This window comes from Salvia splendens, chromosome 16, assembly GCF_004379255.2.
Source record: "Salvia splendens isolate huo1 chromosome 16, SspV2, whole genome shotgun sequence".
NCBI lineage: Eukaryota > Viridiplantae > Streptophyta > Magnoliopsida > Lamiales > Lamiaceae > Salvia > Salvia splendens.
Genome location: NC_056047.1, coordinates 14,825,617 through 14,841,675, shown reverse-complemented (window position 1 = coordinate 14,841,675; position 16,059 = coordinate 14,825,617). Strand labels below are relative to the sequence as shown.

General features: G+C 34.5%; 3 protein-coding genes across 7 annotated transcripts; 2 read left to right on the top strand and 1 right to left on the bottom strand.

The window, feature by feature from the left end:
• The first annotated feature begins 595 nt into the window (after positions 1-595).
• LOC121772501 (translocase of chloroplast 34-like) lies at positions 596-3,582 on the top strand. Of its 2 annotated transcripts, none has more exons than XM_042169627.1 (8): positions 596-657; positions 1,107-1,212; positions 1,398-1,505; positions 1,607-1,731; positions 1,843-2,119; positions 2,870-2,938; positions 3,021-3,182; positions 3,269-3,582. In XM_042169627.1, exons 2-8 carry the CDS (start codon positions 1,114-1,116, stop codon positions 3,344-3,346), a joined length of 918 nt encoding a protein of 305 aa, XP_042025561.1. In that variant the 5' UTR covers positions 596-657; positions 1,107-1,113; the 3' UTR covers positions 3,347-3,582. The 2 variants fall into 2 exon arrangements, with proteins under 2 accessions (XP_042025561.1, XP_042025562.1); XM_042169628.1 differs by having other exon boundaries at positions 632-770.
• Positions 3,583-6,683: 3,101 nt separating this feature from the next.
• On the top strand, positions 6,684-14,120 carry LOC121770037. Of its 4 annotated transcripts, XR_006043740.1 has the most exons (8): positions 6,684-6,876; positions 7,245-7,362; positions 9,927-11,276; positions 11,348-11,416; positions 11,490-11,688; positions 11,799-11,893; positions 12,282-12,333; positions 13,984-14,120. XR_006043740.1 is itself a non-coding variant. In XM_042166834.1 (7 exons), exons 2-6 carry the CDS (start codon positions 7,360-7,362, stop codon positions 11,867-11,869), a joined length of 1,692 nt encoding a protein of 563 aa, XP_042022768.1. In that variant the 5' UTR covers positions 6,684-6,876; positions 7,245-7,359; the 3' UTR covers positions 11,870-11,893; positions 13,984-14,110. The 4 variants fall into 4 exon arrangements, 3 of the variants coding, with proteins under 3 accessions (XP_042022768.1, XP_042022767.1, XP_042022769.1); XM_042166834.1 differs by lacking the exon at positions 12,282-12,333 and having other exon boundaries at positions 13,984-14,110; XM_042166833.1 differs by lacking the exons at positions 12,282-12,333; positions 13,984-14,120 and having other exon boundaries at positions 6,685-6,876; positions 11,799-12,061.
• On the bottom strand, positions 12,497-14,430 carry LOC121770039 (WAT1-related protein At2g39510-like). Its single transcript, XM_042166836.1, has 7 exons — positions 14,011-14,430; positions 13,853-13,915; positions 13,659-13,775; positions 13,340-13,580; positions 13,097-13,258; positions 12,852-13,003; positions 12,497-12,768 (listed from the first exon to the last, which is right to left on the bottom strand). Exons 1-7 carry the CDS (start codon positions 14,196-14,198, stop codon positions 12,597-12,599), a joined length of 1,095 nt encoding a protein of 364 aa, XP_042022770.1. The 5' UTR covers positions 14,199-14,430; the 3' UTR covers positions 12,497-12,596.
• Positions 14,431-16,059: the final 1,629 nt, after the last annotated feature.

The following is a 16,059-nucleotide window of genomic DNA, read 5'->3' as shown; positions in this document are numbered from 1 at the left end:
ATGGTCCCCACTTTTCACTACCCATTTCAATTATTACACACTCTAACAAACACTAACTCACTTTATTTATTACACACTTCACCAATTTCTTAAAACTCGTGTCATAACTAAATTTTACTCTTAAACCGGGACGGATGGAGTATTATTTTAACTATTTTTTTCCTCTTATTATCTCTAATTAATACCCCCTCCGTACCATCTCAAGTGATTGACAGCTTTTCAGCACGTGTTTGAGAAAAATAATAATAAATAGTTAAAATGGAAAGAGACTAAGGTAAGTAAGAGAATAATGTAGATATGACTCTGTTCTATGGTATTTTTTCTTTTTTTTAATTATGTATTATCATCTTTACAAAACAACATTAAAAAGCCAGAACGAAGGTAGTATATTTTTATGTGAGGAAGCAAATATTTAATTAGGACTCTTTTGAGTAATGGGCGTTGGATACAGTAATAGAAGTAATCAATTTCCGATAAAATTTATGGAACGAAGGAATTACGATTTTTTAAGAGTAATATTTTATACATAGGAAGTAAATGACGTGATTGCCCTTACTGGAAATACATATATTTTCGTTTGCTGAAATATAGCGGCGGGGCGAGTAGGTGACAGATAACGTTCCCATCGACTCTTATCTAATCTCTATCACTCTCCAGGTTTCTTCTTAAACCCTTCATCTTCTTCTCTTCTAGGAGTATTTTTTCTACCGAACATACTTTTTAACGACAGTCAAATTTCCATTGTTTTTATCGGCTTCTTTCTTCTTGTTGTAAGTTGGCTTTAGACTTTCACTGATTTCAGTTTCTTCATCCTAATTTTGCGGTTGAATGTATAACTGGAGGCGTTACATGTTAGTATTTCAAAATCAGAGTGGGTTTCTGAAACTTGTAGAGATCCTTGTGGGTAGATAAATGTTATAATCTATAATTTGTTGAAATTAAAGTTAGGTTTTTCTTGATTTTGTTTTGAATTAGGCTTGTATTTTGGGAATTTTATGCTATTGTTTAGTTTTCTTTGTATGTTCTTCTATTTTATCATTTGACTTTTAAAATTCTAGTCTTTTGAGCAAAAATATTGATGTGGAGTTTTCCCATTGTGATGGCAGCATAAAAATGGCAGCACAGTTAGTCAAAGAATGGACTGCAATTCAGCAGTTTCCGGCAGCCACTCAAGAAAAGTTGGTTAATTTGCTGTCGAAATTAAAGACGCAGGTTTGATATTTTGCTCAAAGCTTTGCGTTTTTGCTGCAATTCAGTTAACAGATAGGAGAACAAAATTGATAAGATGAGATAAAACTGATGCAATTGGACTGGTTTATTCTAAATCGATCACCCTCACAGTTGAGTTTTTAGATTTTTTGCTGATGTTTTAGTGAAACTTTACCTGTCTTTTGTAGAATGTTGACACTTTAACGATCCTTGTTATGGGGAAAGGCGGTGTTGGTAAATCTTCAACAGTTAATTCTATCATAGGGGAACGTGTGGTAACTGTGAGCGCTTTCCAGGTAAATGTAGTTTTGTTTTGAAAACTAGCCTTATATTTTGAGATATATGTCTGATGTGATTGCTGAGTAACTTATTAACTTGTTTTTGCCCTTTACTTCAGTCGGAAACCCCAAGGCCAGTGATGGTTTCACGGTCACGATTAGGGTTTACATTGAACATTATTGACACCCCTGGACTCATAGAAGGGGGATATGTCAATGACCAAGTTCTGGATACCATAAAAAGGTATTGAATGCTACACAATATTGTTCTTGTTGTGTATAATCAAAATACGCAATTAGTGATACATTTTTTATGATAGAGTCATATCTTATTTATTACCCTTTTCTTGGATAGCTTTCTGGGCAGGTTCCTTATGACGAAGACGATTGATGTCTTGCTTTATGTGGACCGTTTGGATGCATATAGAGTGGATAATTTGGACAAGCAGGTTGTAAAAGCTATCACCGAGAGTTTTGGCAAGGATATCTGGCATAAGGCAATGGTTGTCCTTACTCATGCTCAGCTCTCACCTCCAGATGCATTGAGCTATGAGGAGTTCTTTTCCAAGAGATCAGAATCACTTTTGAAATGTGTTCGACAAGGTGCTCGGATTAGCAAAAAGGAAGTTCAGGTATACTCTCTTGTTATCACTATTTAACTTTTGTTTTGATGCCCTCTGGGATTATATTTTCGGCTTAATTATTTTTTATTCAACCCACTCTATGTGTGTGCTGAGAAGCCCATAAGAGCAGTTGTATACTTCTATATAGTATCCCTTCAAGGGACTTATAATTATGTCTACCAGTACTTTTTTTCTCCTGGTTATGAGTCTAGGTTGCTTTAGCTTCTGTGTCAGTTATGGATTGAAAGAGATGTAGGATTGTGATGCTTGATCGACCCTGCCCTGTCAGTTTTGTTGTGTATGCTTTATTATTCCCAAAACAATATGATTTCGTTCTGTAAGAGATGTGTTTATTTTCGGTGTAGGAATAGAAAGTAAGCTTTTAACTTCATTAGATGAGGAAATAATTCTCATCAGATACCTGTGTCAACTTCTTGTTTTCAACTGCATCCTCAGTGTGCTGTGGATTGGTTTACTCCTATTTAAATTGATGTCTGGCGATATACAAACTTTGAGCTGCCTTTCCCAACAAAGCTTTATTCTTTTTTAAAGTTCTTTCCAAAATCAAACAGTATTATGATGGACTACTGAACATGTGGTCTCTCAGCCCGTCAGCCGTGATGTTTTCTTATTAATAATCTACTATTCTGGGATTTGGGTCTGTGTGTCACTGTTGTCATTTTTCTTTTACTGGCATTGGCACTGGCATTCTTGGCTTCTTATTTCCCTTCCTCTAACTATCGTTTCTTCTTATCTTAGAACTTTGCTATTCCCGTTGCACTGGTTGAGAACAGTGGTAGGTGTAACAAGAATGACAGTGACGAGAAGGTAAACTTCTTTCATGTAAAGAAGACTTTCTCATCATTTTGTGTTTGGTTTAGGTTCCTGAGACGAGTTTTGTGGATGTCAGATCCTTCCAACAGGTACTCCTTGGATTCCCAATTTGGTACATACTATCACTGATGTTGCCTTGAATGGAAAAAGAGGTATTCTCATCGACCAGAAGTTGATTGAAGGGCCTAATGCTAATGACAGGGGAAAGCTGTTCATCCCCTTGATTCTGGCATTCCAAGTAAGCTTTTATCTTGTCTGTAGCACTAATGTGCAGGTTCACAAATTTCTAGAGCACAATCTTATGTATTTCTCCTTGTTGGACAGTATTTGTTTGTCATCAAACCAATCCAGAAGTTGATCAAGAACGATGCTGCTAAAGAGACTAAATCTTCATGGGCATGAATGATTCTTCTCTTGCTTGGTTGGTGTCTCTAATTGGAATTAACGATTACCGACCTTAAGCTGTAGAGTTGGTTTAGATTTCATTACGGAACTTTGTTTCTGCTCTAGTTCTTGGATAATATAATATGGCTGTAGTAATTTTGTTGCTGCTCTTAGTCCTGGCTGCTACTGGAATGTCCAGGTTTTTGTTTTGAGAATTCACTATTCTGTTAAATGAGTATTTTGAGGTTTTTATACTTATGTTGTTGATGATGAAGGTTTATTCTGATAGACTAAATCAATAGCACTGCCTTGGTCCCCAAAACGTTATAGCACATTGGATGAAGAATACAATTGGTGAATTCAGTACATACGAGATGTGTGAAGGGGCAGAGTTGCAAGAGTAGTATTACTTAGAGTTAAATTGAAAGAGTTGAATGAAATAATATTCCCTTTGTGGTTCCATCTCAATTTAGATGACTCCTTTTTTTAACCTGTTTTGAGAAAATTATGATAAATAGTTTAAGTTGAGAGAAAATAAGTAAGATATAAAATAATATAAAGGATAGTCTCTTGTACATTATTCTATCTAGTACTTTATTTCTTTCTACTTTATCTATTTATTGTTATTTTTTTAAAACAAGTGCGAAAAAAAATGAATCATCTTAACTAGGACATATGTTGTGTTAAGTATAACACACAAATCTTATATTGAACACCTTCAATTTTGCAATACACTAATATATATGTGTTAAGTATAACACACAAATCTTATATTGAACACCTTCAATTTTGCAATACACTCTAATATCAACAGATGAGAAATAAAATTTCACAAAACACAACAAAGAAATTGAAATTTTTGAATTTAGAAATTAAATTGATATAAGACCATAAAATACCAACAAAAATTAAATTTCAATCTAATCCAATTACCCACTACAATATACCCTCGGTCTGCCATTAAGAGTTCCGGTTTACCATTTTTGTTAGTCTGTCATTAGGAATATCAGTTCACTTTTACTATAAATGAATAGATACACATATCTTACTATCCACTAACTCATTACACTCACATTTTATGACTCCATAAAACTAATATAAAACAATGAGTCTCACATTTCACTATCTTTTCCCACCCACTTTTCTTTATATATTCTTAAAACTTGTGTCGAACTTAAAAATGTGACTTCTAGTGGCGGACCGATTGAGCATAATAGTAGAAGAAAGTTTGGAGAGAGAATGGATGGGGAAACGTGGAGATGTGTGGACAAAGGAGAAAATGGTAGAAGGGAGATGGATTGAGGAAACAGACGGCCAGTAGAGATAACAGATTGAGAAGGAATGAGATCCTTTGCTGTGCAAAATGCCACAGTAGGGGATGCTGTGGTAAATCAAACCATTCAATTTTTAAATGAAAAATAATAATACAAGTAGGGGAAATTAATTTGTGGCGTAGATCACCACAACATCTCCTGCTGTGGCATATTGCTCAGCAGGGATCTCATTCCGATTGAGAAACACTCTCTGACCGTCATTAAATATTAAATATATAGATTAATTTCAAATGACTAGGCCCAAAAGAGCCCCCTTATGCCATAATGTACATCTGCCACGAACAACAATACTCCACAAAATCACTAAACGATTCTTAGTAAGTACTTCCTTCATTCCATCATAAATAATAAGTTGATCACACGTCCCACTAACTCACTTCATTCATATTTTATTATAAAATCAATATAAAAAGTAAGCTCCATATTTCACTAACTTTTCCAATCCATTGTTCTTTACTTTTGCTAAAACTCGTGTCCGCAATAAAAGTGACTCCTATAACGAGAAAAAAAGGAGTATACCAGAAAACACATTATTTCATTATTGTATTTTTATTATCAGTCTAGTAATTCTTATACCGTTGTCAAATACAGAAGGTCAGAATCTATCGATGCGATTTTAGGTGGCAAATATTTAAAGAGAATGAGGGTCAATGATGATGTGTTTTTTTTTTTTTTGTGGAAAAATGAAATTCAAGTGAAGAAGATAATGTGCTAGTACTTGTTAGAGAATTAAAGCAATTCTTCAAATCTTACATTTAGTTGTGTAAAATGAAATTTGACATAAAACTACATTTATGGTTTTAAAAACTTACTGCATCCCCTTTTTAACATCATTTATGTCGTTCTTATCTGCTGTTTGTAATACTTAATCTTATTAAATTTTATTTCTGATTTATTAGAGATAAAATCACATCACCAATTACAACTACTACCATTCTCATCCTGTGTTGTCATACTTTTATATTAGGCTAATTGTCATTAAATCAATGAAGCGATATCTACATTTCGGTTTTAAATTAATTCATTTTTTCAAATATTACATAATTTTTTTTAAAAATTTGATGAGTCCGAATTTTGTTTCCTAACAACTGAAATGATTAGAGTTCTGATGAACAATCTAATCATTGGAAAAATCTGCACGGATTATTGTTTAACCTATATATTGTTAGATTATCTGATATTGTTTTAAAATTCTGTACTAGGAGTATATATTTAATATGGATTCTACACGGATTATTTTAATAGATGCACATAATTTAAAAAACCATTCGTCATCATTATTATTAGTATATTTATCATAAATTACTTAAGTCGTATTTATTTTGTACTATTCTATTGGACCATTTTTCTTTTTAATAAAGAACAAAACATATAATATTATTTAATATTCTCACTTATTTTGCTTTCTATTTTTTTTCCTACTTCATGATCTCATCTACTTATTTTATTTATATTTGACTCATAAAATATAACTAAACTCATTATAAAAAACACCTCAAATAATATTTGGCATAAAGATTACGTCAAATTTTTTATATGCTTACCAAATCATGTCTATACTATTAATATTTATATATATATATATATTAATGAAAACTTATATAAATCGATATAGTTTATTACTATAAAGTAATTAATTTGGCTATAAGTAACAAATTTACTAAATTGCATAGGTCATATTTGAAATTTGTTCTGGGAGAAAACCTAGTTTATCCCTTAGGTCATGATTTCGGATTTGTATATACTCCAATAGTCTATATATAATTATATATAGATTTATTGGCACCTATAAATAATTTATTATTAATTTAGCTATAAATAATGGATTTACTATAATCAGTGGAATAGTTTTTGGACTTGTTTTGGACGCGGACAGCTGCTACAGAAATCTGTGGCCCAATAAGATTGGTTATATTACGATGCGCCCGCAGCTGATTATTCCCCGGCTTGAAATAGTGAGCGCGATTCGCTCTGCGCCACGTGGCGGGAAAATCTAGGGGGTGACTATGGTAGTCCGCGTCGCAGATGAACCATCGTCTCAGTTTAAAGCCTCGCTCAATTTCTCTGAGCACAGTGTGTTTCTTTTCGCACTTTTTTTGTGAGAATTTAATAATTAAATTTTAAAAAAAACCCCAAAAACGTTTCTTTTCTTCTCCGGCTTGGCGTGGACGGAAAATCTGGCCGCCGATCAGTAGAGATTAGTTTCAGAAAAAGGTAGTACGATTGCCAGAGCAAAAAATGAATTGATATCTAATACTAGTACTCTTCTTGTTGCTTGTGACTTTTAGTCCCTTTTTTAGGGTTATGAACTCCATTTTGATAAATTTTTTGTGATTCTCAGTCTCATTGTTCATTCATTGTATGTGAATCATTTCAATGTTCATTAGTATGTTTTGTTTTTATGTAAATGTTTGATGTTTTTAAGGGTTTAAGAAAATTGTGTTGGTTGAGACTGATTTAATCTATTTTGTTTGCTTGGTTGAATAGATGTTAATTTGGATGGAATGCAGGAACGTTTTGGTTTTTAATTCATGTTGTTTTCTGATAATCTGTTGACAATTGTCTTTCTATTGCATGGGCAGCCAGCCAGCCACAGAAGAAATTAGGCGCGATGATGAATTTATTCTGATTTTTTGCTTTTGAAATGAGAGTTCTTCTTTGAGCTGAGATTTTGCAATTTCAAACGGAAGGTTCTAGATGGTAAAACTCTATATTTGCTCAGTTGAATTAAATTTGGTTCAATTGTTGAAGGGTTTAATTTAGTGGCTGACTGTTCTTGTGTTATGAATATCGTTTGGGGTGCCTCATTGTCTTAAATGTTGTTAATTGTGATTTATAAACCCCTGCTATTGCAACCTATCAATGTAAGCATAAATTTTTGGATAAATGTATTTTAAAATGCTTAAAAGAGTTTGTTCTTGTAACATATTTCTTAGTCAATGATTGACTTTCATATGATGATGAAAGTCTTGCTTGAGTAGTTGATACACTGATAGGACCTACTTCCTGTTGTGTATGTGTGGAATGTGGATATATTATTACTTAAGTGTAGATCCGCTTAAAGTCCAGCATATATGTTTTTTTTGCTTATTTATAAAGGTTGACATCAGGAAATATTGGGAGTAGGCATAGTTTCTCTGGTGTCCAGATGTAACTATTTATTAATTTGAATCAACTTACTGGTTACCAAGCTTATTAATATCCAGTAGAGATTATATCGTTGTGGCTATTAGGCCAGACAAGTGGTAATGAATAAGTTAATGATTGGTCAATGATTATGACTAATGAACATGATCAGATTGCACAAGTTCTCAGTATTTAGATATTTTATTTTTTGCACTGTAATGCAGAAAAACCAGATGTTATTATATGCATGTGTTTTCATGTTGTCTGTACAACACATAAAAGTAATGAAAAAAGATGCATGGTGTCCACAAAAGGCGACACACGAAGAATAAGGGTTTATCACATTGCTTAATTTCTGTGGTATATGAGGGTTGAATATCAATAACTCTTTCTAAACTACCTTTAGCTGAATTTCTTGGAATTTTTATGTTAGTAGATATCTTACCCCCTCATATGTTAGTATGATCTCAACTGGGAAGTTAGTAATGAAATCTTAGAATGATAGCTCCTCGGTTGCCGGTGCCATCATTTTCATATTTCTTAATTTTACGTAATGCTCTACGAAATAAGCAAATATTCTGTGAGGAATACATTGTCCTTATGTATTCTCCCTCATCAAGAATATCAATTTATGAAAGCACGAAATTTTCTTTGAAGTTATTTTTATGTACTTTTATAAGGGTCTACCTAGTATTCATCATCAATTGAAGCTAACCTTAGCAGTGTCCCATATGCATTTAGTTTCCGTCATGTAGATAGTATATACAGGCACATATCCTTTAAATTTCACATTGTAGGATACTTTGTGTTCAGCTTGAGCGTGCTATCTGTCGTTACAGAAATTTCCTAAACAGACCCATATCTCAGGCTTATCGTATAGGTTCACATATTAAACAATGTATTTCAGTTGAAGAAAGTATCCCTGATAAGTAATGTAAGTATGTATCAAAGGTTTCTGCCAAATATGTTGTCTTGTCCCGAAGCTTGTACAATGTTGTGAATGTGCTTCATAAACACTATTCACTATATTTTCGTTCTTCTTAGTCACTCACAGAATATAATTATTTGCATTATAATTGTAGGCATCTTAACTTGGGTGTCTATTGAGATATTCAAAAACCCTTTTCCTAAATGATATTGTGCTGTTGTCTGTAATCACTGATTCACTGTTATCCTCAATTCTCTTCAGTTATGTTTAATTAAGTTTAATGTCAACAAGACGTGTTTGCATTAGATTCCATTGTTGTTCTATACGGAGTAGATTTTTGAGTCAATCAGAGTTATTTTTCCATTTAGAGATTTATGAATAATATTAGAACCTTCATGATAGCGATCGTTGCTGTGGTGAATTATTGTTGCAGTTAGTAGTTAGAGTTTATCCGAGTCGGGATTAATTATTAATTTGTTTCAGATTAGGAGTCAGGTCCATTTTGCTTGCAATGGGCTTTAGAGATTAGGGTATTTCCTCACTGAGCCAGTAGTATGTCTTTTTCTTGGCGAGTTCTTGATGGATTTTTCCACAGGCCACGTTGAAGCATTCTTTTTGAAATTTGAAGTTCCATTCATTACTTAGGCTTTTTTTTTTCTTTTTTCTTTTCTGTTCTCATGGCTTTGACTCTATCAAATTGGTTTGTGTAATCAACATCATTCTCCGCACCAATTTATCGAATAAAGATGATGACTGATGAGAGCAAAAGAAATCCAAGTTATTGAATAGAACTGTCCAGAACTGGCTGAGATAAATGACTTGCTACTAGCTTATTGATGAACTACATATAATAAAACCCTAATCTCTAAAGCCCATCCAAGCAAAACGGACCTGACTTCTAATCTGAAATAAATAAACTCCGACCCCTAAATAATTAGTCACTGCCACGATCACTATCACTTCCCTTGCTTGTCAATCTTACCATAGTACGTCTTCCTCGTTAGTGAGTTTCTATGCATTTTGCATCATATTATTATTTGTTTAATGGATGATTCGTTATCCCAAACAATATAGAAACTTTTTTCGCATGTGAGCAACCTTTTCCAAACTTGAACTATCTGTGGCATTCAATGTTCTCTTACTCTAATTGGTTGGTATTTTTATTAGTTTTCACCTTTTAGTAAATAAAAGTCTCTCTTGGTGGTGGCAGTCTTTTCAGAACAACAACTTTTGGTTGCCCAATGGCTCTGGTTCTGTGGCTAATGGGGAGATCTGTTATGAAACTTCAACAAGAATAGATCAGAAACGTCCTCATCAGTATTTTATGGATTCTTCTGAGCAGGAGTTAGTTGTTAGCAAGAAGCAATTAGTAGAGCCTTTTAAAGGAACTTCAGGACCTGTAGTAATGGAAAGTTCTTTTTGGCATGATGGTTCCCACTCTGAAAGTCTAATCCCAAGCCTGTTCACCCCCAAGCCGGTGCGGGGTTCTAATTTGTCTGATAATAATAATAATCCCCCTGTTACGGCTTCCATGAATATGGAAAGGAAGGAACCAGGGAACCAATTTGGAAATGACTCATCGGTTTGTTTAACCATGTCTCATGCAGTCAATGACACTTTGTGTCTGAACTCCGGACCTAGGAAAGTAAAAGTCAATGAGGTAAGAATACCAGAGAATTGTTTGCCTGAGTTTGTCGGAAGTACCTTTACCCGTGGTGAGAAGAATGATGCTATGACAAGCACATTTCAAAGGACTAGCAATAACATGTTTACTGGACCTAGTTATAATACTGAATTGGGAAATGCTATTTCAGTGGATCCTGCTTACAGTAAGCTAGGCAAAAATTTTGTTTCAGTTGGGAACTCCTCCAGCAAGAAAGATGGAAATTTTATGCTCTCCAGTCAGTACTACAATGGGATGGATAGCAATGTGCTGTCTATTGGTCAGGCCTTCAACAGAGGGAATTACAACATTAATGCCCTAGGAGAGCAGTATGAAAAGGAAAATGGAAACTTTTCATCAGTTTGCCCTACATACAATAGGGGCCAGGAGAATCTATTTGCATTGGAGCCTTTATACAGTAAAGTAAATGAGACTTTCATATCTGCAGGTCTCAATAAGGGGGAGACTCATATTGCTTTTCAAGGTGAGCAGGATGCAACTGTTGCTTTAGGAGCTGTCTACAATAAAGAAAATTCAAGCATCCTTTCAATGGTTGAGCACTCTAGGAAGGGTGAGGAAACTACCATATCTTTCGGAGGCTTTCAGAATAATGTTGAAGAGAGGGATAACTCTGGAAGGCTCATAAGTAGCTATGATGTTTTGCTAAATCAATCCTCTGCTCAGTCTTCTGGGGCACTGGGGCAAAAAGATTGTACAGATCAGCTAAGTGACAATGCTATCTCGGCATCTTCTTTGCAGCCTGATTGTTCGCCTAAGAATAAGGATCAAAAGACCAAAAAAGGATCGTCAAATAACTTTCCTTCAAATGTTAAAAGCTTGTTGTCCACTGGCATTCTTGATGGGGTTCCAGTGAAATATGTTTCATGGTCAAGAGAGGTAAGGGGAGATTATCATTCTTTTTTCATTTTATTCTAGGTTACTTTAACCATAAACATTTTTCCCTGCAGAAAAATCTTAGAGGAGTGGTAAAAGGGACTGGTTACTTGTGTAGCTGCCAGGATTGCAAGCTTTCTAAGGTTAACATCTTTCCGTGGTCATATGCTGAATTTTCCCTACTGCTAACTTTGTTTCCCAACTTATGATGTGCAGACTATCAATGCATATGAGTTTGAGCTGCATGCTGATTGCAAAACCAAACACCCTAACAACCATATTTACTTTGAGAACGGTAAAACAATTTACGCAGTGGTCCAAGAACTGAAGAGCACCCCTCAGGAAATGCTCTTTGACGTGATACAAAATGTAACAGGATCTGCAGTCAATCAGAAAAACTTCAATATTTGGAAAGGTGAGACTCATCTATTTACTTATACAAGATTTAGATTAGGTCATAGTTCATAGTGCTGTTTTATTTTTACCTCTGACCTGATCTGATTGAGCTGTATAATTTCATTTCAGCATCATATCAAGCTGCAACCCGAGAACTTCAACGTATTTATGGGAAGGATGACTTGGTCGCGCCATCCTGATATGTTATCTTTCATGTTATCAAGGTCTGTTGATTAACTGTTGTCCACCTAGCTTGTGAAAATGACAGTAGGAATCGATCAACTCTGGAACATAAGATTTGTTGATCGTCAATCTATGTTGTATTTTGGATGCGTAACTTGTTTTTAACAGTACTGTTCAGCTTTATTTAATGCATATCCTCTTTCATGGGAGATCTTTTAAGTGATCATTAGATGCCTATTGTTCTGCTTTAAGCTCATCTAGCTTAAAATTTTGCACCCATTTTACATCTTGAAGACTTGCATCACATTTCTCTCCAGGTTGGATCATAACCTCACGTGTCTGCATTGTAATTGCAATAGTAATCCAATATTTGGATTACTTAGATATTTCTTTAGCTGAGTTTAGATATTAATGTGTGTCTCAATGCAGCTCTTGCTACAATCTGTAAACTGAGTAGATCAGAAGAGCTGATCTCCATCAGGTACAGCTTATCTATCTAAGCATTTTCTGTCGTTTAGATGTGCAATCATGCTGTGCTCGTTTTTCTGTTTGAAGCTATCGTAGGCAGAACCTATGCCGATATCAACAACATGTTCGTTTCTGTCACATTAGTATCTTAGAACCGTTGCTGGAAAATCTGGTTGTTACGTTCTGCATAAATGTTTGATTAAGCCTGGTGTATTTATTTTCTTAAATCTTAATCTACATATATTATAATCTATTTTATTACAAAACTTGTTCCTCTTAAACAACACTGTCGACGGAGATGGCCTTGGTAACAATCGTGTTGGAGGTCTGATCCTCTAGTGATTGGTGGTTAAGCTCCGACTGAGGATACGCCGATATGCTCTGATCTTGTGTCTTCCCCCATATAACTAAATACAGCCCAATTACAATCACTGTGGCTCCTGCTACCCTGCATTTTCATCACCCTCTTTTAGCATACAAGTTAGATTTCCCAGATAAACCCTAGTAAAATGAAATACCAAAATTACGTACTTCCCAACGTTGAGCTGCTCTGCGAGGATGAAAGAACTCATGACTGCAACAATCACCATGTTTAGAGGATTGAATGAAGTAACAAAAACAGGGCCTTTCTCCTTCATGATCACTCCTGATACATAGTAGCCAACTCCAGAACAAATCAGCCCCTGCACACACACACACACACACACTTGTCAAAAAGTTACTATAAAGAATTCATTTAAAAGGTGCAGAGAAATGCATATCCATTGTGTTCTTACAGAGTAAACAGAAGGAAGAAGTGTGGTGTCCCATCCAATAGACCAGATCTGAGCATTGCCTCTCGTGGCCACGAGAGTAAGCACTGTCCCTTGCAACGCTCCGAGCATGCATATCAGGCCGGTGAGGGAAAGGCCAGCTGGGTACGACTTCAATGTGATCGCCTATAATGTAACAAAGACAAAATTTAAAAAAGAATTAAAATAAAAAGAAAGATGATGGATGATACATATATATATGTAGACCTGTAGAATGTAAAAAAAGGACCAACAGATACAAGCAGCTCCAATCATAATAGCTCCTTTGATAAACTGTTGGGGATCGTTGTCTTGAGCAATAGATGTGGAGTTGGAGTTTCCTTTGGTCCATGGCAATTCTATTATTGAGCCTTTTACAATAGTCATTATCATTGCTCCACCTACAGTTACTATAGTTCCCATAATCTTTGCCTGGCTGTGCAGTCTTCTCACGTTCACGCTTTCGAGCCTGTGCCAACAATGTCGGAATAGGTTGATAAACCTTATATTCTACGTTGGCAAGTGTTGTTTAGTTCAAAGTTGATACCTCATGAGCCATGCTAATAGAAAGGTGAGGGCAGGAACAGTGTTACACATAGCCGCTGCAAATGTAGCTGTTGTGATTTTCAGCCCAATGTAGTACAAGTTTTGATCTATCACTGGCCTGCACTTGCAATTACATGTATTACATTACAATCTTAAACATCATACTAACATAAAGGAACTAGGTAGAGTAGTTACTCCAATAGAGCAAGAAGGAATATTTTGGCGAAAATGGAGAGCGTCATTCTTGGCCTGATTTTCCTGTTTCAAACAAATAAACTCTCAATAGTAAGCTTCAACTGATACATGTATCATTGATCTGAATATAGGGAGGAAGAGAAACATGGGAATCGAACCTCTCGAAGGCAAAGGCAAAAGGTGCTACAACAACGGCAGCGGCGATATTTCTGTAGACAGCAAAGGTGTAATGACTCATTCCCTTGTCCAGAGCTGACTTTGCTATTATACCTAAACCTGCATACCCAAACTGCAACAATATTGCAGCCATATATGGTCTCAACTTTCTCACTAATTTACTATCCATCTCTATGTGTGTGTGTGTGTGTGTGTGTGTGTTCAATGTTAACTGCTCTCAGGTTTAATGATATTGATACATGTATGTATAAGTGTGTGTGTACCTTATGTATATCAATGAGTATATATATACATATTTTGGTTTGGAGTTTGTGTGTTGTAGTTTGGTTCCTGTCAGGGAATGAGAGGGGCGATGGAAGAACACGACAGCTTTGAATCAATGGATTCCACTACTAGATGTATAACAGTGTGACAAACTAATACTTTTACAACAAGCATATTAAATGAAACGTGAAAATAAGCTTTAATTGTCCCATTTCAATTATTTTAATTTCTTGCAGATTTGGATTATCATTATCCGTTCACGTTAGGGTGATACTAATTTACAGTAATAACTAATAACTTTCAATTCTGTGTATTAAAATTATCCACACAAAGACATAAGTTTATCAACTCAAGAAGATTGACAAATTTATGTCTTTGTGTTGATAATTTAACATATAAAATTGAAATTAGTTTGGTAAAATTGAAATTAGTTAGGAGTATTAGTTATTACTGTAAATTAGTTAATATTTGATCACACACCATCATTATCCTCCTTTAACAAGGATACAATCTTCATTTCAATTCCATGATACTAAACGGGCCGGTTACGGATATCATCTCGATATATAAGGTCCTAGTCTTGTATACATGACTAGGTCGATACTGCCTGAATTCAGATACATGGGACTTGGCGCATTAGATACTTTTCACGGGGTGTTCAGTTACTTAGATTATTGCCCAAATTTACTTAGATTATTGCCCCAAATTATTTGAAGAGATTAATTTTGTCGTTTTTTACTAATATGACATGGGAATAGCCTAAGATTGTAACATTGGTTTGCACTAACCAAGTAGTCAAATATTTATAAAATAAATTCAAGGCTGAGAACTGGTATGGACTGGTCCCTCTGAAACTGCTTAATTGGTTCTTAATTACATCAAGATATAACTATAAACATATAAAAAATAGATCCACTAAATCAGCATAGTAGTAGTGATAATTGAAACCTGGTGCATAAGTGTGACATCCTAATCAGATCTCACTTACAGCAAATTATAATGCATGAAGCACCATTAATTACGTGGTTATGAATTATCTGTCCAAATAAGCGAATCAATTTGCCATCTACAAATATAAAATTAGTTGTACACAAGAAAGAAATTTTTTCTGAAAAAAGAAATCATATGTTGAACACTCAAAGTTGATATAGCTGGACACAAATTAATATAATTCCATTTTTTATGACAATTATTAATTCATGTCATGACAAATTTTAAACGACTCTACTATAATTTGGAATTACAATTTGTTTAAAATTTTAATTATACTTAATGTTAGCAGTACTTAGTCAGAGATTTAAGTGTTGGTATACTGTATATCATTACCGTTTCGTAATAGGTTGTAAGAGTGATTAAAGTTGTTTAATTAGCCAATCAACCAGACGTTTTTTATTTAGTTATTTTTTTTTGGTTTAAGAGTTTAGTGCCAAACACGTATTCATTCTTAGCTAATGAAATTATTTCCAAACATGTAGCACAGCCCATTGTTGTGTTGCTGGTGTCGAAATAGTGGAAATTACTACATCATATAAATAGAAAGATTATTATAATAAATAAATTTATAAAAAAGGGTGCTATGAATTCTGGTTTTTGATGGTGGCTGCCAACTTTGTTGAGCAACTCCATGTGTAGGCTTCGTTTATTAGTTATTACTACCACATAACATCAATAACCACTTTAGTTTGTTATTCCCATGAAAATATTTCTCTTACATTTCACCATCCTATTTTTTTATAATCTTTTGATTTCAATTTGACCACCCACCG